The sequence below is a fragment of the Bubalus bubalis genome, chromosome 9 (assembly GCF_019923935.1).
Source record: "Bubalus bubalis isolate 160015118507 breed Murrah chromosome 9, NDDB_SH_1, whole genome shotgun sequence".
Classification (NCBI taxonomy): domain Eukaryota; kingdom Metazoa; phylum Chordata; class Mammalia; order Artiodactyla; family Bovidae; genus Bubalus; species Bubalus bubalis.
Genome location: NC_059165.1, coordinates 61,305,728 through 61,332,406, shown reverse-complemented (window position 1 = coordinate 61,332,406; position 26,679 = coordinate 61,305,728). Strand labels below are relative to the sequence as shown.

The 26,679-nt window shown below is 41.6% G+C and overlaps 1 protein-coding gene across 3 annotated transcripts in view; it reads left to right on the top strand.

Moving 5' to 3' along the window:
• The window catches only part of KDM3B (lysine demethylase 3B), a 57,363-nt gene that overhangs the window by 26,579 nt on the left and 4,105 nt on the right, over positions 1-26,679 (top strand). For all 3 annotated transcript variants that reach the window (XM_006070842.4, XM_044948559.2, XM_025292624.3), the window contains 14 exons: positions 817-2,053; positions 2,947-3,148; positions 6,304-6,518; positions 7,283-7,435; positions 12,618-12,725; positions 14,000-14,127; positions 15,204-15,483; positions 16,204-16,460; positions 19,061-19,327; positions 20,124-20,295; positions 20,700-20,790; positions 20,930-21,060; positions 21,492-21,611; positions 26,443-26,582. In XM_006070842.4, the coding sequence (XP_006070904.2) occupies positions 817-2,053; positions 2,947-3,148; positions 6,304-6,518; positions 7,283-7,435; positions 12,618-12,725; positions 14,000-14,127; positions 15,204-15,483; positions 16,204-16,460; positions 19,061-19,327; positions 20,124-20,295; positions 20,700-20,790; positions 20,930-21,060; positions 21,492-21,611; positions 26,443-26,582 (3,501 nt within the window). The remainder of the gene's footprint in view (positions 1-816; positions 2,054-2,946; positions 3,149-6,303; positions 6,519-7,282; positions 7,436-12,617; positions 12,726-13,999; positions 14,128-15,203; positions 15,484-16,203; positions 16,461-19,060; positions 19,328-20,123; positions 20,296-20,699; positions 20,791-20,929; positions 21,061-21,491; positions 21,612-26,442; positions 26,583-26,679) is intronic.

Below are 26,679 nucleotides of genomic sequence, written 5' to 3'. Positions count from 1 at the left end.
CCTCTTTATGTACACATCCTTCTTTATCCAAATGCAGAAGTTAGCATTTTTAAGGTATAAAAAAAAGAATTTTTTTTTCATTCTCCAGTTTGTTATGCTGAGTGCTTTTGTTGGTGGGTGTTATCAGTATCTACAGTTTTCCACTTTGGAGACACTTGTTAAATCATGATAACAGAAGTGTTCAGTAACTGGTATGCCTCTTTAATTTAGCACCTTTAGATCTAACTTTAAGAGAAAGAGATAATTCAGCTTTTATGTTGATTCGGGTCCATCTTAGCGATTTTCAGACAAAGATACTTTTCCTTAATGTACAATGAGCTTTTCATAGGGCTGAAGTCACTTTTGTAAGAGTGGGCAATTTGCAATGACTTAACTCAACCAAAACTTTAACCATAGCCCCTAAGGTCTTTGAGGTAAATTAATATTACAGGGTCACTAGTAATATTTCACTCTATTTCAGACTAAAAGCTCATTTACATTCGGGAACCCTTTTCTTCAGTTCCCTGACAGAGTCTTCATTTCTAAATAGATAACTTAGAAGCCTACACAGCCTCCTGGTGCTTTGACAGTCAGTTGGCTAACAACCAAGGGTATCATTTCATCCTGCCATCTCTGTCTCACCTTGCTAAAGACCCCTCTGTGTTGTCTGTGGCAGTTTTCTTTCCTGGTAAAGTAACAAGTTATAAGTGCAGTTTTCCTGGAATTGTAGAGGAGAAAAATTGATTGACCCATAAGAAATGTTGGCCTAGGTCCAAGAAGGTATCAAAAGATTGTCAAGGAAGCCAGCATCACTAACTCTGGCTATCTTCTTTTCAGAATTCAAGGAATTCTGTCCTGGCCTCTTCTGGATTTGGAGCATCACTCCCGGGTTCATCACAAGCTTTGACTTTTGGAAGTGGAAGGAGCCAGTCCAATGGGGTTCTTGCCACAGAGAACAAACCTTTGGGCTTCTCTTTTGGCTGTAGCCCAGCACCAGAGTCTCAGAAAGACTCTGATCTCTCCAAAAACTTGTTTTTTCAATGCATGTCCCAAACTTTACCCACCAGTAACTACTTCACTACCGTTTCAGAGAATTTGGCTGATGATTCCTCCAGTCGAGACTCATTTAAACAAAGCCTTGAGAGCCTCTGTAAAGGAAGATCCACTCTTGGAGCAGACACTAAATCAGGCTCTAAGGCTGGCAGCTCTGTGGATCGGAAAGTGCCTGCAGAGTCCATGCCCACCCTCACGCCAGCCTTCCCACGGAGCCTCCTAAATGCCCGCACCCCAGACAGTCATGAAAATCTATTTTTACAGCCCCCTAAACTGTCCCGAGAAGAGCCTTCTAACCCTTTCTTGGCATTTGTGGAGAAAGTTGAACATAGCCCTTTCAGCAGCTTTGCATCTCAGGCATCAGGTAGCTCTTCCTCTGCTACCACTGTCACCTCCAAGGCAGCACCCAGCTGGCCCGAGTCTCACTCCTCTACAGATTCAGCATCTTTAGCAAAGAAGAAAACCCTCTTCATCACAACTGACTCCTCCAAACTGGTGTCTGGTGTTCTGGGCTCAGCTCTTACCACTGGGGGGCCAAGCCTCTCTGCCATGGGGAATGGCCGCTCCAGTTCACCCACCAGCGGCCTCACCCAGCCCATTGAGATGCCTACTCTCTCCTCCAGCCCCACAGAGGAGAGGCCAACTGTGGGGCCTGGGCAGCAGGACAATCCTCTCCTTAAAACCTTTAGTAACGTCTTTGGCAGGCACTCAGGCAGCTTTCTGTCCTCCCCAGCAGATTTTTCACAGGAGAACAAAGCTCCTTTTGAAGCTGTGAAAAGGTTCTCACTGGATGAGCGAAGCTTGGCTTGCAGACAGGACTCAGACTCCAGTACCAATAGTGACCTGTCAGATTTAAGCGACTCTGAGGAGCAGCTCCAAGCCAAGACCGGTCTAAAGGGGATTCCGGAACACCTGATGGGGAAGCTGGGCCCCAATGGGGAACGCAGTGCTGAGCTGTTGCTGGGAAAAGGCAAAGGGAAGCAGGCCCCCAAGGGCCGGCCTCGGACTGCTCCCTTGAAAGGTGATCCTGCTGAGATTATCCATGGGCCTGGCTCTGGCACTTGCCTCAAATGCTTGCTGTGCTCTTGGGCAGCAGAGGCCCTCTTTTTGATGGAAAAGTCCTATACTCTCATAGAATTACATAGTCCAAAGGGTGCAGTAGGGATCCCTCATCAACTCATCTGGTTCAAGGCAGGGTTGATCTAAACCAGCACTGTAAGAGAGATATCTGTCCTGTTAATGATAATCCCACAAAGTCTTGATAGTCTGTTAATTTTGGTCAGGAACTCTTTCCTCCCTTAGTGTATTTCTCCTGCCATTGGTCCTTCCCCTTTAATGAATTTAGGGGAGTTACTCAGTACTAGTCTTTATTCTCACATAGCAGCCTTTAGTAGAGTTGATGAAGCAAGAGAACCGCTCCTCAGTTTGCTCCTCTCTGTCACATATTTATGATTTTAAATGTCTTTCAAAAGCCGTTAACTCCTGTGGAGTGAGGTTATGGTCTGAAATTGTGTAAAGACAAGTGTCTAAGAAAATGGCAAGTCACCATTCTCATTAGGATTTGGTTTCCCATAGAAGCCCCAAGAGTTCTTGATTAGTAGAAGAGTCATATCCTGAGGGGCTGGTGGCAAGAAGCTACCTTCTGCCTTCTTGAGTTTTCCTCACCCATACTCAGAGTTGTTTCATTGTCATGGGGTACTTCCCACAAATTCTCCATGGTTTTTATTTCCCAGTTGAATCCTCTTTGTTCCCTCTGCTCCTTTTCTGCCAAGGATGGACCTGATGGGCTCATGCCCATCCAGTGCAAGGAGGAGTGACTCAGGTCAGGACAATGTCTGTCCTCAGGAGGATTATGTTTTTGCATTTCTTTTAAACCTTTCATGACCAACCATTTCTCACTCTGCCTTCTCACAGTGGGCCAGTCAGTGCTGAAAGATGTGAGCAAAGTAAAGAAGCTGAAGCAGTCTGGAGAGCCCTTCCTGCAGGATGGGTCTTGCATCAATGTAGCCCCTCACCTGCACAAGTGTCGTGAGTGCCGCCTGGAGCGGTATCGGAAGTTTAAGGAGCAGGAGCAAGATGATTCCACTGTGGCCTGCCGCTTCTTTCACTTCCGGAGGTACCCAAACTCCTCTCTTCATCTCCTTCCCAGTTTCCTTAGTGATTCATAACTTCCACTCTTTCTCTGAATCGGTAAACATATTTCAGCATCTTTTTCTTGTTTTCCTAAACTCCCTTGCTCTCAGAGTCTGTGCTAAGGTTCTGCCATCCCATTAGTTATTTAGGTTGTGAAATGATACATGACTTCGTCCTTAAGAGAATTTAAATTTAACAGTCTCACCTGCTGCCCCCTGAACTGTGTTCTTATTCCTAACTTGAATTCCATTTGAAACCAGTGATGTGAGCAGAAGGATGCCATTTTGTATTATAGATTTGCTTAACCAGTTACTCCTGTTTAGTGCTAGAGTAATTTAAGTCCCCTAAGAAAGAAGGGGAAGTAAGATTAGGAGATAATGTGAACCTTCTTTAAAATAGGGATAACTGTTGAAAATCCTTGAAATGTCCCTTGCTTTTACCAAACAATAGCTATTTACTCACTTTGCTTCTGCTTGATAAACTTAGAAGAGGAATTTCTTCTAATAAATCATTCAAGAGTCCTTAGTTTTTTAAATAAAGAAATCCAAGTGGTTTATCCATGTGGCATGGATTCGCTTATTCAGCAAATGTGTATTGAAAATTTAATATGTGCCAGCCATTGTTGTGGGCATTGCAGATTAAACAGTACACAAAACCCTCGAATTCCAGCCCTCCAGAGGCTTGTAAGGGATGCAGATAATAAATAAGAAAAACAAGTTTAACTATGAGGAAGATAAGGGAAAGAGGATTGATATTTGGAGAGGCTAGAGAGGCTACAATATAAATAGGATGACTTGATGGGAGACTTCCTTAGCAGTCCAGTGTTTAGGACTCTGCACTTCCCCTGCAGGGGGCACAGGTTCAATCCCTGGTTGGGGAACTAAGATCCCACGTGTGGTGACGCCATGGGGTCCTAAAGAGTTGGGCATGACTTAGCAACTGACCAACAACAATGAATGGGATTATTCTAACTATTTTGGGAAATTCAGTTCAGTTCAGTCACTCAGTCGTGACCCCATGGACTACAGCATGCCAGGCTTTCCTGTCCATCACCAACTCCCAGAGCTTGCTCAAATTCATGTCCATTGAGTCTATGATGCCATCCAACCGTCTCATCCTCTGTCATCCTGGGAAAGGGCAAGGATTTCCAGGAGTTAGGCCACTGCCCTCTTTTTGGTCTTTGATGGTTGGCCTCAGAACTGTGATGGCACAATTGGGTGTGGCAATTTACTTTGCTGATGTGTTATGATGAGTGTATGCTATGCTATGCTATGCTAAGTCGCTTCAGTCGTGTCCGACTCTGTGCGACCCCATAGACGGCAGCACACCAGGCTTCCCCGTCCCTGGGATTCTCCAGGCAAGAACACTGGAGTGGGTTGCCATTTCCTTCTCCAATGCATGAAAGTGAAAAGTGAAAGTGAAGTCGCTCAGTCATGTCCGACCCTCAGCGACCCCATGGACTGCAGCCTTCCAGGCTCCTCCATCCATGGGATTTTCCAGGCAAGAGTACTGGAGTGGGGGCAAGAATACTGGAGTGGGGCTCAAAGGTCTAGTGGAAGTCACTCTGACATCTTGGACCTGTTTGTTCTAATCAGTTTATGTCGTGTCCTTGGGCTACGTCATTCTTTTAAAGTCTGTGCCCTCCCTCTTCCCTCCTGTTTCAGGATGAGGAAGTGAAGTGAAGTGAGGTCACTCAGTTGTGTCCGACTCTTTGCGATCCCATGGACTGTAGACTACCAGGCTCCTCTGTCCATGGAATTCTCCAGGCAAGAATACTGGAGTGGGTTGCCATTTCCTTTTCCAGGGGATCTTCCCGACCTAGGGATCGAACCCAGGTCTCCTGCATTGCAGGCAGAATCTTTACCGTCTGAGCTACCAGGGAAATCAGGATGAGGAAGAACTAGTAAAGGAGACTGAGAAGAAACAGCCAGTGAGGTATTCTGGAAGACAACTGAAGAATGTGTTTCTAGGAAGGAATAATGAACTCTGGCAAATGCTGGTGATTGGGTGTGGTCAGTTAAGGACAAAAAATGACCTTTGGATTTAACAGGAGGGAATGACCTTGTCAAAAACAGTTTTGGGACTTCCCTTACAGTCCAGTGGAAGACTCATGCTTCTACTGCAGGGAATGTGGGTTCCATCCCTGGTCAGGAAGTCAAGACGTCATATGCCACACAGCACAGCCAAAATAAAGTTTTGGTAGATTGATAAGAGAACTTCTGAATGTTGTGGTTTAAGAGAAGATAAAAGAGAAAGGAACTGGTAACTATCAGTATAGACAAATCTCTTAAGAAACTTTGCTCTTACGAACAGATAAATGAAGGAGGATGTGGGATCAAGGGGACTGAGATAGCATATTCAAATACTGACAAGAGTGATTCAGTAGAGAGGAAAATCCCCGATTCAATGCACATAACTTTGAGCAAACTCCAGGAAGACAGTGAAGGACAGGGAAGCCTGGCATGCTGCAGTCCATTAGGTCACAAAGAGTGGGACACGCCTGAGCAACTGAACAATGACAAAAAGAGAGGAAAATAGATGTAGAACAGAGAATTAGTGAAGGGATGCCTATGCAAGAGGATAAGGTGTAGAGCAAAGGTGGAGAGATTGGTATTCACTGGGAGCTAGTTCATCCATAGTAGCAGAAGACGAGATGGAGTACTTGGGGGCAGGTATAGCAATGTGTGATAGTATGGTGGGAGCGTGTGGGAATTCTGTCTTCTGGCTCCTTGCAGGAATTTTGAGTGAAATAATTAGCAAGGTCCTCGTGGGGAAAATAATACTGGAGTTTTGAAAAGAAAGAAGATATTAAACAAGCATTAAAGGCTCACCTGATGTAAGTCGACAGGCATTTCAAGTGTGACAGTGAGCACAGATCTGTATTTTTCTCTGATCACATTTACTGGTGTGGTTGCTGAGTGGTATTCAGTTCTTTAAAGAATCTGGATCTAATAAGTGTTAACAATAAGCCTTTCTATTAGTGCATACTGTGTTGGTCGAATATGGTACAAGTTCTTAACTCCACCTGATTCCTATTAAGTCGCAATTTCTTTTAGGTCGTAGGATTTTTAAGTGGGTGTTGGTTTGCATGGTTGCTGCTATGTACTGTGTATTTGACTGTGTATCTTCCTATCTCAGGTTGATCTTCACTCGAAAAGGGGTACTCCGAGTGGAAGGGTTTCTGAGTCCCCAGCAAAGTGACCCTGATGCCATGAACCTGTGGATTCCCTCTTCCTCCCTAGCAGAAGGAATAGACCTAGAAACCTCAAAATACATTCTGGCCAATGTTGGAGACCAGTTCTGCCAACTTGTGATGTCTGAGAAGGAGGCCATGATGATGGTGGAGCCACACCGTAAGGCCCCCTCTTGCTTGTCTTCTAGGCAGTTCTAATTGGAAACTCATTTTCTTTTGCTTAAAGTGAAGTGTGGAATGAGTGGCAGATAACATTTTCTATGGATGAATTAAGCCTGCTAAAACTTCTATATGAAGTAAATTGAATAGCTAAAGCAGTACCTGTGTCTAGCAGTCCTCAGTCTTTCCGTCTTTGGCATTTAACAGACTAAAATTTCCTTCCTTATTTGTCTTTCATTTTTGTAGCACAGTTGCCATAATTTGCATTTTGATCCCTATTTGGGTTTGGTTCACTATGAACATTTTCTTCGCTTTGAACTAATTTGTGTCAGTATGTACTTTATGGTTTGTGAATAGATTAAGTGCTATGGTTGTTGTGTTTCATACCTTAAAGCCATGTTATTCATACATTTATGGTATTTCCATGTCTATGAGATACTATACCCTATTTCTAGACCAAGGAATATTGTACTATAAAATTATGCCCTATACTTTAAGAGAAAAATCTTATTTCAAGCCTCAATTTGAAAATTTTATAGTATCTTAAGTGACAACATATGGCATTCATTCTCACTGACACTTGTTCAGAAATATTAGAAATTCCATGTATTTTGTTTCTCTTACAATTATAGAAATATGAACTTCATGAATCTTTGAGTTTAATTGCTAGACAAAACACTTGAATGGGAATCAGTGGATCTGGGATCTTTTGCTCTCGCTCAGGATGATCAGTGCCAACAGTATTCCTCTTCCTTTTTCCACCAGAGAAAGTGGCATGGAAGCGAGCGGTCCGAGGTGTACGGGAGATGTGTGATGTATGTGAAACAACCCTCTTCAACATCCACTGGGTTTGTCGCAAATGTGGATTTGGGGTCTGCCTTGACTGTTACAGGCTCAGGAAAAGCCGACCACGCAGTGGTGAGCAAATGTTGTCCTATATGGCTGAAGGTAAAATGTCAGTGGAGGTGTGGACTTGGAAACTGAAGCAAAAATGGCTTTGGGCTCCTTCTTTAGCTTATGTTTTGTCACATTGTGAGGTCTTAAAATTGCCAATACTCCAGCCTAACTGACAAGGTTAAAACTTTTAAAGTATACACTTCAAATGTTTTTAGTATATTCCCACGTTTATATAGTTGTCACCACTATCTAATTTCATTTTCATTGCTCCAAAAATGAATCTTGCATTCAGTAGCAGTCACTCCCTATTCCTACCCACCTTAAACCTTGGTAACCATGAGTCTACTTACTGTCTCTATCAACTTGCCTATTCTGTACATGTCATATAAATGGAATCATACAATATACGGCCTTCTGTGACTGGCCTCTTAAACTTAGCATACTCTTTCAAAGCTTCATCCATGTTATAGCACATAATTCATTCCTTGTATTGCCAGGTAATATTCCATTGTATAGATATACTACGTTTTCTTCATCCAGTCTTTAGTTGATGGACATTTGGGTTGTTTCTACTTTTGGCTGTTATGAATAGTAGAACATTTGTTACAAGTTTTTGTGTGGATGTATGTTTTCATTTTTTTGAGAATATATACCTTGTAGTAGAATTGATGGGGCATATGGCAGTTCTATGTTTAACCCTTTCAGAAACTGCCAAACTGTATTCCAAAGTAGCTGCACCATTTTATAATTCCACCCGCAATGTATGAGGATTGCAAATTTTCCACATCCTTGTCAATGCTTGTTATTATCTGTCTGATTATAGCCATCATAGTGACTGTGAAGTAGTATATAGTGTGATTTTAATTTGCATTTCCCAGATGACTACTAATGTTGAGAATCTTTTCATGTGTTTTTTGGCCCTATGTTTATGTTCCCTGGGAAAATGTCTATTCAAACCCTTTGCTTCACTTTCTTTTTGCTTTATCTTATTAGCTGCCAAGAATCTTCCTTGCCCCTTGACTTCATCATCCTTCCCTCTTCTATGATACAGTGTAACCACTGTAACAGTGATTTAGAGCTTAGACTACTGGGATCTGAATCCTACCTCTGTATCTTATCATACCAACTAGGGTAATCTTGAGCTAGTTACTTAACCCCTCAGACTCACTTCCTTGTCTATAAAACAAAGATAATAGAAGTATGTCCCGCACGCACTGTTTTGAGGATTAAATGAGATAACGTATGTCCAGTGGTTAACACATTCACTAGGTACTACATGTTACATAGCTAAGATCTTCCACTTTTGCCCATGAAAGATAAACTTCTGCAGAAGTTGCCCTCCTATCATAAAAAATAAGAAAATCAGACAAAATATACAAAACCACGGTTTCAGAGGGCTTCCCTGATAGCTCAGTTGGTAAAGAATCTGCCTGCAATGCAATGCAGGAGACCCCAGTTCAATTCCTGGGTCGGGAAGATCCACTGGAGAAGGGATAGGCTCCGCACTCCAGTATTCTTGGGCTTCCCTTGTGGCTCAGCTGGTAAATAATCTGCCTGCAGTGTGGGAGACCAGGGTTCGATCCCTGGGTTGGGAAGATCCCCTGGAGAAGGGAAAAGCTACCTACTCCAGTATTCTGGCCTGGAGAATTCCATGGACTGTGGAGTCAGACACAACTGAGCAACTTTCACTTTCACAGTTTCAGATATTGGACAACAGGCAGCTTGAGTCTGTATTCCCTCAGAAAAATGAAGAAACAAGGTGAGTCCTACAATTGCCCCAGTTTACTGCCTGGAGGCAGTTTCTAGCCTGTACCACAGGGAAAGGCTATTAACATAGAGTTTGCAATCTCACAAGTTCAGACCGAGATTAAAATCTTAGAAGAGTGAGGCAGTGTAGTGAAGTGCTATGGAAAGAACACCAGATCTAGAGAAATCATCTCAATTTTTTTTATTGTATAGTGGTCTGCACATGCATCAAAGGAAACTGTTCTCAAGCCAATCAACTGAATAGTATACAGAACTCGCAATTTGTATTCCCACCAGCCAGAGTGGAGAGACATTGGACAGAGTCCAAAGGGGTCACACCCTTTGTAGTAGGACTAACGTAGTCTCAGAATAAGGTTGCTTTGGAGTTGCCATAATGAAGTATAGAGCACGAATTGGAAGGATCAAATTCATCTGCAAATTGCTTAGTTATACGCTACAGTAAAACCAAACATTCTTTAAAGGATTACACAAAATCCATAATCCATACTCTGAAACATAAAACTCACAAAGCTCTGCATTCAATGAAGAAAGATCTGGTGTACAGAAAAGAATAATGCAACCAGTATAATACAACCAGTAATCTGGGAGAAAGAAAACAATCGATAGAACAAGTACAGAAATGACAGTGATGATGGAGTTATTGTAAAAGGACCTTAAAACAGCTGTTAAAATACTTTTAATATGCTTGGACATAAAGGAAAACATAATGAGTAACATAGAAGACATGTAAAAGACCCAGATGAAGCTTCTAGAGCTGAAAATTATCTCAAAAAAAATTACACCAGGTAGGATTAATGGCATATTAGATACTGCAGAAGAAACAGTGAACTTGAAGACATAGAATAAAAACTATAAAAAACTAAGTACAGACAGAGGACTTAAATTTATAAGTTGAAGAGTGCCCTGTTGAACTACCAGATACATTAGGGAGTCTCCCAAACAAGTAAGTGGAGTTCCAGAAAGAGAAAGGGCAGGAGAACAGAGATAGAAAAAATATTGAAAAAAATAAAGCCAAAATTTTTCCAAATTTGATGAAAAAGCTATAACATTACAAGTCCAACAATAATCCTCAAATAAAAAAGACATTAAGAAAAACACACCAAAGCATGTCCTAATTACTTACTGAAAAAGTGTGTAAGGAGAAAAGCTGAAAAGCACAAGAGGAAAAAGATGCATATTATGTAACAAAGATAAGAATGATAGCTAACTTGTCAGAAAACTGTACTCTAGAGACAATGGTACAGCATTTTAAAGTGCTACAAATAAACCTATTAGCCTAGAATTCATACCTAGTGGAAGTATCTTTCTAGGGTGAAATTGTTTTCCAGGAATGGAAAAAGTGATAGAATTCATCATTCTATCACCAGTAGACCCATTCTGCAAAGTTAAAGGTAGTGACTCAGGCAGAAGAAAATGATACAATGTGGAAATTTGGATTTATACAAAGGAATGAAGAATGTGCTACATGGTAAATATGTGGGTACACATAAAAGACTTTTTTCTTACTTTTAATCTTTTAAAAAAACAATTGTTTAAAGCAAAAGTAATAACAATATAGGACTTCCTTGGTGGTACAGTAGATAGGAATCCACCTACCAACACAGGGGACATGGGTTCGATCCCTGGTCCAGGAAGATTCTACATGCTGTGGAGCAGCTAAGCCCATATGCCACAACTACTGAACCCACACTCTAGAGCCTGTGAGCCTCAACTACTGAGCCCAGGTGCTACAGCTGCTGAAGCCCATGTATGTGTGTAGAACCTGTGCTCTGCAACTACAAACTCCACTACAGTGAGAAACCTACATACCACAAGGAAGACTAGCCCCTGCTACAGTAGACCCGGTACAGCCAAAATAACTGACGATAGATAAATAATCTCAAAAAATGACAGGTAAGGGCTTTCCTGGTGGCCCAATTAGAAAGCATCTGCCAGCCAGTGCAGGAGACATGGGTTCAATCTCTGGTCAGGGAAAATCCCCCATACTGTGGAGCGACTAAGCCCGTGCGCCACAGCTATTGAGCCTGTGCTCTAGAGCCCGGGAGCCACAGCTGCTGAGCCTGTGTGCCACAGCTACCGAAGCCCGAGTGCCCTAAAGCCCATGCTCTGCAACAAGAGAAACCAATGCAATGAGAAGCCCGCACACTGCAACTAGAGAGTAGCCTCCACTGTCTGCGACTAGGGAAAAGCCCACGCAGCATCTAAGACCCAGCACAGCCAAAAAACCAGAACATTAAAAAGACAAGGAAAAACATCTGGAATCTTCCTGGACCAGGGATCAAACCCAAGTTCCTTGCACTGGAAGTGTGCCACCAGGGAAGTCCCCACAACCCAGTTTTTAAATGGGAAAAATATTTGAACAGATACGTCATCAAGGAAGATAGGTCAATGAAAAACACATGGAAAAAACTGTCATTACTTACTAGGAAAATGCAAATTAAAACCATAATGAGAAACCACTATCCCCACTAGGATGGATAACATTTTTAAAACTGAGAGTGCAAAGTGCTGTCAAGGATATGGAGCAACTAAAACGTATTAAACATTGCTGGTAGGGATGCAATTTGGTACCATCACTTTGGAAAACAGTATTATCTATTTCTTTATAAATTTAAACATCAACTAGTATTCTACTAGTATGTATAAAGGAAATGAAAATATGTCCACACAAAGGCTTGTGCTTGAGTGTGTGTAGCACTTTATTCATAATAGCCAGTAATTGGAAACAATCCAACTCTTCACCAATAATTGAAAGCAGTCCAACTATTCATGAGTGGGTAAACAAAATGTGGTACATCCAAACCATGGAACAGCACTCAGACATAGAAAGGAATGAATTACTTATACATGGAACAATATGGATGAATCTCAAAATCATTATGCCAAATGAAAATATGTCAACACAAATGACAGATGACATACCATATGTTTCCAATAATATGAAATTCTAGAAGTAAAACTTTAGTGTTAGAAATTTGATCATTAGTGGCCAGGGGTTGAGGAAAGGGTATTGACTGCAAAGGGCTAAAGGCAACTTTGGGAAGGAATAGGAATGTTCTAAATTCTGAATGTTGCACTGTTTTCCACAACTAGATATCTTTGTTGAAATTCAAACATATTTGAATTTGAAGTGTACACTTTAAATTGTTGAACTAATTTTATGTAAATTATACCTCAGTGAAGCAGTATTTTTAAAGTTAAGGACTTCCTAGTGGTCCAGTGGTTAAGACTCTGCTTTCACGGTAGGGGACATGGCTTTGATCCCTGGTTGGGGAACTAAGGTCCCACAGACTGTATAACCAAAAATAAATAAAATTAGCTGTGATCTTCTTCGACCCATGAGAAAGTTGGCCTTTAGAGTCTGAAACTCTCACTCACTGAGAGAGATACATCTTGTGACCCTCATAAATAGGAAAGTCATTCATTTCCGTTTCAGAGACAGAAGAGATGGGTGATGAAGAGGTTTTCTCCTGGTTGAAGTGTGCAAAGGGGCAGTCCCATGAGCCAGAGAATCTCATGCCCACACAGATAATCCCTGGCACAGGTAAAAGGAATTCCTTTTTTAGATTTGGTGGGAGAAAAATATTTTTAAGTTATAATTTATACACTATAAAATTTGGTAAAATGGTTTATGTCAGCGTGACTGTTTTTAAGCTTCACAAGATTTCTCTGAGGCTTTGAATCTTCAGAAATGTTAGATTGATTGTATGCAACCAGGGCACATACTTTGCCTCACTTTGCTGGGTGTAGGGGTTGATTGCTTTTCAGATGACATTTTACATTCTTATGGTCAGCAGGGCCAGAATAGAAAAAGCCTGTCTTGGAATTCTGTGGTGGTCCAGTGATTAAGACTCTGTGCTCTCACTGCTGAGAGCCCGGGTTTAAGCCTGGTTGGGGAACTAAGATCCTCCAAACTGTGTAACATGGCAAAAAGAAAAAAAGGAAAGAAAAAGCTAGTCCCCTGGCTTCCAGAAAGACCTTTGTTTTTAGACTTATAAAAATCCAGCTGAGGGACTTCCCTGATGGTCCAGTGGTTAAGACTCCATGCTTCTAATGCAGGGGTCCTGGGTTCAATCCATGGTCAGGAAACTAAGATCCCACATACCCCATGGTGCAGCCAAAAAAAAAAATAATCCAGCTGAAGCTAATCATGGTTTCTCTTGAAACCATGAAGAAGGCAGCTTACCAGTAGGAATCAATGGTCATATGGCAACTTACTTTAGAGATTCCTCCAAAAAGTCTATTTCCAGCTTCCATACTTTCACTAACACACACACTAAAGCTGGTGAATCCCCTGCCTATAGTCTCCTTCACTTTGGAGAGCCAGCCCCTGTATCTTTATACCCCAGTGTATGCAAGCAGAAGAGCTCTCTGAGTGCAGTGGTCAGATGCCTGCTCCCTGCTGATCTAAGCATTGGTTAAATGTTTCTGTAAAGTATACATTGGTATAACTTATAGTAAAGTACCTAAATCTCAAGTATACCATTCAAAACGTTTATATACGCTTGAATATTAAGGAATCTACCCTTAGCGTTTCTGCTGAAGGACACCTTGTTAATGTTTACTAGAGGAGGGAGGGAGTGTAGCTTAGTGGTTAAATGTGTACAGAACATTAGTGCTAGATAGACCTGGGTTAAAGTCTTAGTATTTTCATTTACCAACTTTATGTACTTAAGCAAATAACCTAACTTCCCTGAGTCTCGGTTTCATCATCAGAAATCAAGGGTACAAACTGCTACCTCATTGAAATGTAAGGCTTGAGAGAGATAATGTAAAGTATTCCAAGGTTGATTATTATTATAATTATCTTTTTTCCAGCTCTTTACAATATTGGAGACATGGTACATGCTGCCCGGGGCAAGTGGGGAATTAAAGCAAACTGCCCTTGCATTAGTCGGCAGAACAAATCTGTGTTGAGACCTGCTGTCACTAATGGGATGTCACAGGTAAAATGGTGTGAAAAAGTGGTGTTTCTCACAGGTAAACTGAGAGAAACTTAAGTTCTTTGTTCCAGGAAATGTCCCATTTTCACCTCTGTTGTCCCAGGCTACTCTTGGATTCCTGGGCAAGTAGGGGATAGGGAAGCCTATCTAGAGAGAGCCTGTACAGTTACTGGAGGGATTTAAATTCCCCCTAACTGGTGTGAGTTTCTCTTCATTTGTCTTTAAAACCAATTCAGGCTTAGTTGATAAGTAGCACAAAGAGATAGATTCTTTGCATCTTGTCAGGATTTATACCTCAGGCTCTTTATGTAGATAAAGAGTATAGAAAAGGTCTAGGAATACAGTCTTATCTGTGTGCATGGACCCTGCCTTGTCATGTTAGGTACTGAGGAAAGAAACATGAATATTGGCCCGCTGATCTGGGATCATTCCACCTGAAACCATCCTAAGCCTTCATAGAGAGGCAGTGATTTTCCCATTTTCTGTCAGAGGTGGAGGTCATGCTAGTTTGATGGTGACCACTAAGAATAAGACATTATTTAAAAACAAAAAACACACTGTTTACCTTCAGAGGACTTTCCAGGAATGCTACATGTGATCAATAAGAGGTACAAGGATTAACCCTGAGAAATCTCAAGATATATTTTCAGTAGAATTGATATATTAGAGCACATCATCTGGAAAACTTAACAATAGAATAATGACCTTTTTATTGAGCGTTTATGTATGTCAGACACTGTGCTGAGCTCTTTGCATATACTATCTCATTTGATCCTCAGAGCAGCTTTGTGCAGTCAGGTTCTGATCACTGATTTGTCATTGTAGAAATTGAGCCTCAGGCATGCCAAACAAAAACCCTGTCTTGTTCATTGCTCTTTCCACGGAACCTAGCATAGATTCTATCACCTGTAGGACTCAATAAATATATGTTAAATTAATGAGTGAGTGAAATAGCAGTTTATGGGACAATTCCAAATTGCTTTCCCAGACTTATTTAGTGTCAGTAGTCCTTACTATTTGCAATGTATTTTTTCTACACAAGGACAGCACTTTAATAATTTTGGCGTTCTGTGCTATAGCTTCCTAGCATAAACCCTAGTGCCTCTTCTGGAAATGAAACCACCTTCTCAAGCGGAGGAGGAACTGCACCCGGAACACAACCAGAGACAGACCATGTTCCCAAAGCCGACAGTACTGACAGCAGATCAGATGAGCCTCTGAAAGCAGACAGTTCGACATCAAATAGCAATAGTGAGCTAAAAGCCATCAGGCCCCCTTGCCCTGACACAGCCCCACCCTCCTCTGCCCTGCACTGGTTGGCGGATTTAGCAACTCAGAAGGCTAAAGAAGAAACAAAAGGTGAGATTAACACAAGTCCCTGCCCTGTCTGTGGGTGGAACACTTGAGTTATTCTGGAATTCTTCAAACTCACACATTACAATCCACATTTTTGAAACATGCTGCTTGCTTTCTCTGGCCGATCACATAAAATGAGGGAATCTCTTTCAACTTCTTTCTAGAAGTGGAGCTTTTTTAAAAAGGCACATGCCTGGGCTCTACCCCAAACCTCTTTAGCCAGAATTTAGTTTTTAACAATCTTCCCAGATTGCCCTATTATTAAGCCAGTATTGCTAGCCAGGAGGGCCAGACTTGCCTTTTGATGGGCACAAGAATCACCTGGGGAATCGTTAAAAATGAAGATTCCTGTGCCCCACCAGAACTATTAAATGAGAATCTCCATTTTTAACAAGCACTCCAGGAGATTACAATACAGGTATTCTGGAGACTTACTTGAAGAAACACTGACTTAGAAAGTGAGGGAGACGAAAGATGAATGGGAACAAAAGGAAGTTTGAAATCCAGATCTGGAAAAGAAAGGAAGAAGTAGGAGAGCTTCTACTTGGCCATGAGACCTGCCATAGTCACAGCTCCTCAGGCTTGGTCCAGACAGGCTGTATGTAGTTTGGGGGGCAGGGGAGGGGAGAGTCTTTCTTCTTTCCTACTTGGCTGAATTTTAGGAGGCAGTTGCCTGCTGGGTATTCCTTGTGCCTAATGCTATTCCCGGTTATGTTCTTACAGAAGCAGGGTCCCTGAGGTCGGTGCTCAATAAAGAGTCTCATTCACCCTTTGGGCTGGACTCGTTCAACTCCACTGCAAAGGTCTCTCCGTTGACTCCAAAGCTTTTTAACAGTCTGTTACTGGGTCCCACTGCCTCCAACAACAAAACTGAAGGCTCTAGCCTTCGAGACCTCCTCCACTCCGGGCCAGGAAAGCTTCCTCAAACCCCCTTGGACACAGGCATACCCTTTCCCCCGGTCTTCTCTACATCCTCAGCAGTAAGTGTCCTCCCTAAAACTCTAGCCTTTGCTGCTTTTCCATGGAAGAACCATCAGAAAGAGATCTGATAACTAGGTTGGAGGGTATAGAGTGACTTGTAGTCTCTACATTATCAGTCCCAATTGATAAGATCTTTCTTTATATCAAGTTTGGGGAATGTTTGAGATCCTTTTAAGTAGTAAAGCTTTTGTGCCATGTTAGGAAATCAGTAGAAACTGAGACATTGGAATTTTTCAGTCATCAGCAGGAATCACTTTATTTTCTTGATGATAACAGATAGCTAATTTTTTTTAACATAGGTAATACATTTATGTGGCATCCTCTTGGATATCTAATAGATACCTCAAACATAACACGTCTAAGACCACACTCCTAATCTTTTGCCTATAAACTTGCATTTCCTTTATTTTTTGCCTCTCTTGATCACTGGTTTCCAATTGCTTGGCCAAAAATCTTGAGTCATTTGGGACTCCCCTCTCACACCTTGTGTCTAATCTGTTAGCATATCTTTTCAGTTTGATTGCTAAAATGTATTCGTAGCACACCCATTTCTCATCAGCTCCCCTGCTTCCCCATTCTAGTCTGAGACAACATCCTCTGTTGCCTGAATTCTTGGAGCAATCTCCATTTCTCCCCTTTCTACTCTACAGTCAGTTTCAACAGAGCAGTTAGTATGATCCTTTTAAGATATAAATCAAATCATATCACTGCTGCCTAAAATCTTTCAAGGGCTTCCAATTTCATAATAAAAACAGAGTCCTTTCAGTGGACTATACTGTTCCAGCCCTAGCTTCTCCTCACTTCCCTGACCTCAACTACCACTCTCATTTTCCATTCTGCTCTGGCCACACCCACCTTCTTGCTTTTCCTTGGACATGGCTAGGCATGCTCTCTTCAGAGCCTTTACATGTGTCCTTTTCTCCACCGAGAGCTGTCTTTTCCATGTCACCACATGGCCTGCTTCATCATCAGCATCCTCTCCTTTCTGAAATTTTACCTCTTTAGTAAGCCTTCTTTTTAGATCACCCTTTTTTAAAAGTCCATTCCACTCCCATCTTCCACTCATATCTGTTTCCTCTGCACCTATTATCATCTGACTTACTGTGTTTTATTTATTTTCTGTCTCATCCCTTAAAGGCATTTTTGTCTTTTTTTTTTTCTCCATGCTGTGCGGCTTTTGGGATCTTAGTTCTCCAACCAGGGATCGAACTGGGTCCCTAGCAGTGGAAGCACAAAGTTCTAATCACTAAACTGCTAGAAATTCCCCATTTTTGTCTGTTTTATTCACCCAATAGTCATAGTGCCACAATGTTTGATACATAGGTATTTAGTAAGCATTTACTGAACAAATAAATTCAAAAGATTTTAAATTTAAAAGATACAGTGAAAAGGCTTCTTCTTGCTGTTGCCTCCCTTTCTGTAGGTGACCACTGAGTGTCCTTTCATGAGTGTCCTTTCTGTGATATTAAAATACATTCAGTATATAGTTTTTTCCTCCTCTTTTTACACAGATATTTTATACATTGGTTCTTTATTTTCAGTTTATGTATTTCAGAGATCATTTCAAACAAGTACATAAACATATTTCTCATTCTATTTTATGACTGGCTGAAATTTGATGATGGTTGAGCCCTGTACAGTGTGGGTTATTTGTTTCTCTTTTGGATAAATGACCTCTGAAATTACGTTGAGCTCTGTTTTATCTGTACTTGGCTTGGACTCCCAGTTCTCCTTTTTCTTTTTAAATTTTCCAAAGATGTTATATGGTTGCATATACTTCATAGAGATAATGACTAGTGATACTTAAGTCATTGGGCTATCAAGTCTACAGAAGCCCTCCCCTTCCTTCACATCTGTGGTCTTAGGTTTGTCACTTTCATCTCTGGGCCTGAGCTTCCCCACCAGCCAAAATAAATGAGAGATTCTTGGTAGGGGGCAAACTGAGGAGTGGGAGACTACTTTCAGAATATTCAGTTCTCTTGGATACAAATGTTTATTGGGTACACTCCCTAGTAAAAAGTCACTGCCTTGGTAAGTCACCTCAGTTACTTAATTGAAGTATTATATCCCTTGAACATGCTGGCCAGAAAAAAATGTATAACCCTTAACGTAAATGATCTTTTTCACTCAGCTATAGCATTTTGTGATCCCTGAAGTCTACGTGCATATACTTAAAATGGGCCTCAATGCCAAAGATATTTATTTCTTTTTTCTTTTTTTTTTTGGCTGTACCATGCAGCATGTGGAATCTTCCCTGACCAGGGATTGAACTTACGCCCCCTCATTGGGAGCACAGAATCTTAACCACTGGACCATCAGGGAAGTCCCCAGAGATATTTCTTAGGTCTCAAATCTCTTGCAATAGAGGGATCTTTCTGTACTTTTCTTTCACAAATAAAAAGCAGAATATGAAGGCTAAGAAAATGTAAGATATTGACTTAATAGATTCCCCTTCCAACCACAAAAGACTTCATAATAACTTTTATGAAATTGAATCAGGTAGATCAGAACTCCATGTAAATAAAACTGTGAGACTGTTTTTTAATAGTCTACTGATGGTGCCTCAGTCATACTAACCTGATGGATTTGTGTCTGGCAGGGAGTGAAGAACAAGGCCAGCCTACCCAACTTCCTTGACCACATCATTGCCTCAGTGGTAGAAAATAAGAAAACCTCAGATGCTGCAAAGCGGGCCTGTAACTTGACTGATACCCAAAAGGAAGTGAAGGAGATGGTGATGGGGTTAAATGTGCTGGACCCCCATACCTCTCATTCCTGGCTCTGTGATGGAAGACTTTTGTGTCTTCATGACCCCAGCAACAAAAACAATTGGAAGATCTTCCGGGAGTGTTGGAAGCAAGGCCAGGTAAGCAAGAATAAGCAGATCCCAGGGTCGGCTGTCTACCTGTCCACCCGCCAAAGCTAGCAGGATGGTTTCGGTTCTCTCTGGGAGATACTCTGCCAAGGAGATTTAGATATACAGTAAGTTTGTTGTAGACAGCCGTGCTACTTTGAGTTTTCTTTGATTTTTAAAAATTGGAAGATTTGTAAAATACACTATGGATCTTTTTTCTTTCTCAGCTGTGTAGCTCTGTGTTCTTAAAAGAGCAGTTGAAATTCCTGTGAAGTTGTGATCTGGCATTAATAACATCTTTAGAGGAAAATCCCTAAGTGAGATATGGTGTGAGGCGAGAGTTGGTGGAAGTGGGTGGTACTTTTCTAGGTAAATGTTTCAAGACCATACAAGTCTGTGTGATAGTGTAATAACACTTCCTGAATTTTATACATTAGCCAGGTATGAGGAAGGAGGAGTTTATGGAATTGTCTAGATAGTTTTTCATTTGAGATGTGAGGAAGTATTCTGAGTTGCATTTAGCTTTTCATCCTCTCACCTCAAATTAGTGGTATATACCAGGGCAATAGAAGTGATTTCTCTGGAATGCACCCCCACCCCCACCCTGTGAGAATCAAATATAGTAACAGAATAGAAGTGTTTTCATTTTCTGTAGCTGACATGTTGAATCCATGGATTCTGAAACTGGGAGGGATCAAGAAGTCATCATGGAGAAGAGGTTGTCCTCAGGAAACCCTCCTATTCTATCCTTAGCCTTGAGTTAAGTGTTTCCTACATGGCTCTGATTAAGATACTTTTGTTTCCACAGCCAGTGCTGGTTTCAGGGGTACATAAAAAGCTCAAGTCTGAACTCTGGAAGCCAGAAGCCTTTAGCCAGGAATTTGGAGACCAGGATGTGGACTTGGTGAACTGCAGGAACTGTGCTATAATTTCCGATGTGAAAGTTCGGGATTTCTGGGATGGCTTCGAGATCATATGCAGTAAGTAGCTTTGCTATCTGGTTCTATAAAAGCAGACCAGAAAGTAAGCATCTATATGCCCAGCCCTACCCCTAAAATAGCAAATTATTGATACATCCTCTTAGTGGGAGAAATAGTCTATCATGGTGGCAACCAGGTAGCTCTCATGGCAGTCACATGGCTCCCAGACCTTACCTGGACTTAAGCACATGTCACATGGGCTGTGTGGGGCACTTTCACTTTGAGATGGAAAAACTCACCATGGTTTTTCTGTGGGTGAGGAAAACAAAGCCCACGTAATCCATTATAGAGGTTTGCAAACTAAAAAAAAAAAGAGAGTTTAGTCTTCTAAACCTTTTAGTCACTGGAGAATCAGGAAATAGCCAACACAGCAGATGTTTGTAGGAGTGCTTTCTGTCTTCCAGAACGATTAAGGTCAGAAGATGGGCAGCCAATGGTGCTCAAACTCAAGGACTGGCCTCCTGGGGAAGATTTTCGGGACATGATGCCAACAAGGTTAGTGAACTACAGTAAGTCATCTTGAGAGACTTGTGCTTTGCTGAAGCCATCACAAAGTAATCACAGAAAAGTGAGCTCCACCTCTTTGCCTTTTTCCCCTGTAACAACCTAAGTCATTTCTCATGCTCTTTTGTAGGTTTGAAGATCTGATGGAGAACCTTCCTCTGCCAGAATATACTAAGCGAGATGGCAGGCTCAATCTGGCCTCCAGGCTACCCAGCTATTTTGTTAGGCCTGATCTGGGCCCCAAGATGTACAATGCCTACGGTATGAGGGAGAGGCCATAACTGATCTTTTTGAATATTCTTGTTTCCATTTTACCTGAAGAGGGAGATCTGTAATCAGTGTCATGTGTAGAGATGATAGAGGGCAGAGTGATAGGTGCTGAAGAAGTTGACAGAATCCAGGATAGTTTTGAATGTTTGCTTTTATCATTGATTTACATAACAGCCCTATGAGCCCAGTCCATAAAACATACATTACAGCATTAGAAAGTTTCCTCTCAAAGACTCCATCCAAGGAATTTCCATGACAATCCAGTGGTTTAGATTCCATGCTTCTACTACATAGGGCATGGGTTCAATCTCTAGTCAGGGAAAGACCCGGCATGCCACGCCACTCAGCCAAAAGTGAAAAAAATAATTATAATAATACAGAATATTGCCATTTCACCTTGTATATCTTCCTTTTATCTTCAGGCTTGATAACAGCAGAAGACAGAAGAGTTGGCACAACAAATCTTCACTTAGATGTGTCTGATGCAGTTAATGTGATGGTGTATGTTGGGATCCCCATCGGGGAGGGTGCTCATGATGAAGGTAAGATTTCTAGAACTCAGTGCTTCAGGAGGGTGAGGTTTAGCCCCAGAAGTAAAATGGGATGTCTTTCTCCTCAGTCAGGGCCAGTTGCTTTTTCTTAAGTCTCCACCAGACGTGATGCGTCATAGGCGCACAAAGGGGTGATTGTAGCAGAGAAGAGTGGTACTTGTGTGTCATCAACCAGTTATTCTCTCTTTGCGAATGCTGCCCCTTAACACTGAGTGTATAGCATCACAAAGAGGAAAAAGAAGAAAGGGCAAACTGGCCTACCTCATCCAGTAGCCAGTTCAGCTGTGGGGTAATGGATGATAAAGCCAGGTCATTTGCACAGAAATGAAGCATTAAAGTGATACTTTGCTGCTTTGCACTCACCACTATTTTGATGTAAAATTAATATGTGTTAATTATGGAGGTTTCAGAAAACAAAATTTTAAAGAAGAAAATAACTCAAAATCTCAAAGTTAAAAGATAATCAGTGTCATTACTTTGGTAATATTTTCTGCCACACGTTTGCTTTAGATGCTACACACCTGTAGATCTTTTCATATGTTGTCTTTTAAAGGGTTATAATAGATAAGGATTAGAAGCCAAGCCTCTTACCTTGGCAGAGAAGCTTTACCCTTCATGGCCTTAAATCCATAGAATCCTAGAGTTTGAAGAGGTCTTGAGAAAGTATACAGTCCATCTACATACAGTAGGAGTGAGTGAGTGAGTGAGTGAAGTTGCTCAGTCGTGTCCGACTCTTTGCAACCCCGTGGATTGTAGCCCCCCAGGCTCCTCCGTCCATGGGATTCTCCAGGCAAGAATACTGGAGTGGGTTGTCATTTCCTTCTCCAGGGGATCTTCCCGACCCAGGGATCGAACCCAGGTCTCCCGCATTATAGGCAGACACTTTACCGTCTGAACTGAAGGGTTTAGAGGCCGTCAAATGGACATGACCTATAAAGGCAATTTTGATGGTTTTACATAGAAATGACCTCTAATGGAAGAGAACACAAATGGGAACTATTTGAGATACATTTCTATGTAAAATATAGTTTGCACATAATTCAGCATTTTAAATGAGCACTCTGCAACCGAGACCAAATATCAATCATCTCTTGAGGTTTTCTACTATGTACCAACATCAAATCTACATAGGAACAAATGTTACTCCTGCTTTTCTCTTCTATATCAAATGTCCTGAAGACTTTGTGTCTCTCTGAAGCAAGACCGAGTTTCTGAAGGCACATTACAGTATAAACATCATCGGTGGGGTAGAGAAGGACCTGGTCAGTCACATTGTACAGTCTCAGGGCCAGGTGGCCGGAGTAGAGGAATCCGCCTCCTCCTGCATAAGGCGGTAGACGCCAGTGTAAACAACTTCCGGGATGTAGTACTTGAGTTTCTTATCCCGATGAGGTCCAGCATTATGAATCACGTCACCAATAAACAAATCTTTGGCTTTGTTCCCAGATAAGCTATTCAAGTAATTCAGGAGATGATGGGTGTTCACAAAAACATCATCATCGCCCTTGAACACAACAGTAGGAAATAACGTGCAATTTGAACATAAGATATGGCTACACAGTTTGAACAGGAAATATGTTTTTTTAAAAAACTGTACTTCCAAAAAATGCTGAGTCTCTATCAAAAGTATGGAAGATTAGGGTCACTTCCCACGTGTAGGAAGCTTAGACTTCACTGTGACTGTTGACTCTGAGTCTACTTTTTATCACTCCTGAGAGATAGAGAATGTTGTTGTTCAGTCTCTAAGTCATGTTTAACTCTTTGCAATCCCCTAGACTACAGCACATCAGGCTTTCCTGTCCATCACCATCTCCTGGAATTTGCTCAAACTCATGTCTATTGAGTTGGTGATACTATCTTAACTGTCTCATCCTCTGCTGCCCCATTCTCCTTTTGCCTTCAGTCTTTCCCAGCATCAGGGTCTTTTCCAATGAGTCAGCTCTTCCCATCAGGTGGCCAAAGTATTGAAGCTTCAGCTTCAGCATCAGTCCTTCCATTGAGTATTCAGGGTTGATTTCCTTTAGGACTGACTGGTTTGATCTCTGTGCTGTCCAAGAGACTTTCAGGAATCTTCTCTACCAGCACAATTTGAAAGCATCAGTTCGGTGCTCAGCCTTCTTTATGGTCTAACTCTCACATCCATACATGCCGACTGAAAAAAGCTATAGCTTTGACTATATGGACCTTTGTCAGCAAAGTGATGTCTCTTCTTTTTAATACTCTGTCTAGGTTTGTCAATAGCTTTTCTTTCAAGGAGCAAGCATCTTTTAATTTCACGGCAGCAATCACCATCTGCAGTGATTTTGGAGCCCAAGAAAATAAAATCTGTCACTGTTTCCACTTTTTCAAAACCCCATCTATTTGCCGTGAAGTGAGGGACCAGAACCATTCAACTTCTGATTCTTCAGCATTACTGGTCAGGGCATACACTTGGATTACTGTGATACTGAATAGATTCAAGGGATTATATCTGATAGACAGAGGTTCGTGACATTGTACAGAAGGTGGTGATCAAGACCATCCCCAAGAAAAAGAAATTAAAAAAGGCAAAATGGTTGTCTGAGGAGGTCTTACAAATACCTGAGAAAACAAGAGAAGCAAAAGGGAAAGGAGAAAAGGAAAGATATACCCATTTGAATGAAGAGTTCCAAAGAACAGCAAGGAGAGATAAAGCCTTCTTCAGTGATCAATGCAAAGAAATAGAGGAAAACAAAAGAATGGGAAAGACTAGAGATCTCTTCAAGAAAATTAGAGATACCAAGGGAACATTTCATGCAAAGATGGGCACAATAAAGACAGAAATGGTATGGACCTAACAGAAGCAGAAGATATTAAGAAGAGGTGGCAAGAATACACAGAAGAACTATACAAAAAAGATTTCATGGTCCAGATATTCACGATTGTGTGATCACTCACCTAGAGCCAGACATCCTAGAATGTGAAGTCAAGTGAGCTTTAGGAAGCATCACTACGAACAAAGCTAGTGGAGGTGATGGAATTCCAGTTGAGCTATTTCAGATCCTAAAAGTTGATGTGAAAGTGCTGCACTCAATATGCAAGCAAAATTGGAAAACTCAACAGTGGCCACAGGACTGGAAAAGGTCAGTTTTCAGTCCACTCTCAAAGAAAGGCAATGCCAAAGAATGCTCAAGCTACTGCACAATTGCACTCATCTCACATGCTAGTAAAGTAATGCTCAAAATTCTCCAACCCAGCCTTCAACAGCATGTGAACCGTGAACTTCCAAATGTCAGAGCTGGATTTAGAAAAGGCAGAGGAACCAGAGATCAAATTGCCAACATCCGTAGGATCACTGAAAAAGCAAGAGAGTTCCAGAAAAACATCTACTTCTGCTTTATTGACTATGATAAAGCCTTTGACTGTGTGGATCACAACAAACTGTGGGAAATTCTTCAAGAGATGGGAATACTAGACCATCTTACCTGCCTCTTGAGAAATCTATATGCAGGTCAAGAAGCAACAGTTAGAACTGGACATGGAACAACAGACTGGTTCCAAATTGGGAAAGGAGTACGTCAAGGCTGTATATTATCACCCTACTTATTTAACTTATATACAGAGTACATCATGAGAAATGCTGGACTGGACGAAGCACAAGCTGGAATCAAGGTTGCCGGGAGAAATAACAATAACCTCAGATATGCAGGTGACACCACTCTTATGGCAGAAAGTGAAGAAGAACTAAAGAGCCTCTTGATGAAAGTGAAAGAGTGAAAAAGTTAGCTTAAAACTCAACATTCAGAAAACTAAGATCATGGCATCCGGTCCTATCACTTCATGGCAAATAGATGGGGAAACAGTGGAAAGAGAGACTTTATTTTTGGGGGCTTCAGAATCACTGCAGTTGGTGACTGCAGCCATGAAATTAAAAGATGCTTGCTCCTTGGAAGAAAAGCTATGACCAACCTAAGCAGTATATTAAAAAGCCTAGAGATTACTTTGCCAACAAAGGTCCGTCTAGTTGAAGCTATGGTTTTTCCAGCAGTCATGTATGGATGTGAGAGTCAGACTATAAAGAAAGCTGAGTGCCGAAGAATTGATGCTTTTGAACTGTGGTGTTGGAGAAGACTCTTGAGAGTCCCTTGGACTGCAAGGAGATCCAACCAGTCCTTCCTAAAGGAAATCAGTCCTGAATATTCATTGGAGGGACTGATGCTAAAGCTGAAACTCCAATACTTTGGCCACCTGATGCAGAGAACTGATTCATTTGAAAAGACCCTGATTCTGGGAAAGATTGAGGGCGGGAGAAGGGGACGACAGCAGATGAGATGGTTGGATGGCGTCACTGACTCAATGAGTAAACTTCGGGAGTTGGTGATGGACAGGGAAGCCTGGCATGATGCAGTCCATGGGGTCACAAAGAGTTGAACACAACTGAGCGACTGAACTGAAGTGAAGTGAGGGATCAGATGCCATTATCTTAGTTTTTTGAATGTTAAGTTTCAAGCCAGCTCTTTCTCCTCTTTCACCATAATCAAGAGGCTCTTCAGTTCCTCTTTACTTTCTGCCCTTAGAGTGGTATCATCTGCATATATCTGAGGTTGTTTATATTTCTCCTGGCAATCTTGATTCTAGCTTGTGATTAATCCAGCCCGGCATTTCACGTGATATACTCTGCATATAAGTTAAATAAACAGGGTGACAACATATAGCCTTGACATACTCCTTTCTCAATTTTAAACCAGTCCGTTATTGCAGATAAAGAATAGTAGAGAGTAAACTTGTTTGAATTGGACATTTTGCTTCACTCAGAGGTACTGAAGTGGCTGCTTACATTGAAATATCATTTTGCTTTTTTCAGAGGTTCTCAAAACAATTGACGAGGGAGATGCTGATGAGGTGACAAAGCAAAGGATTCATGATGGAAAGGAGAAACCCGGTGCTTTGTGGCATATCTATGCAGCCAAGGATGCAGAGAAGATCCGGGAGCTGCTCCGAAAGGTATGTCCCTGAGTGGGCTCCCAGCTCACAGATTAAAGGTCTGGAGATGCTAAGACAGTCTAACTAGGGTTTCTCATGTAGAGTCCCTTGGCATTAA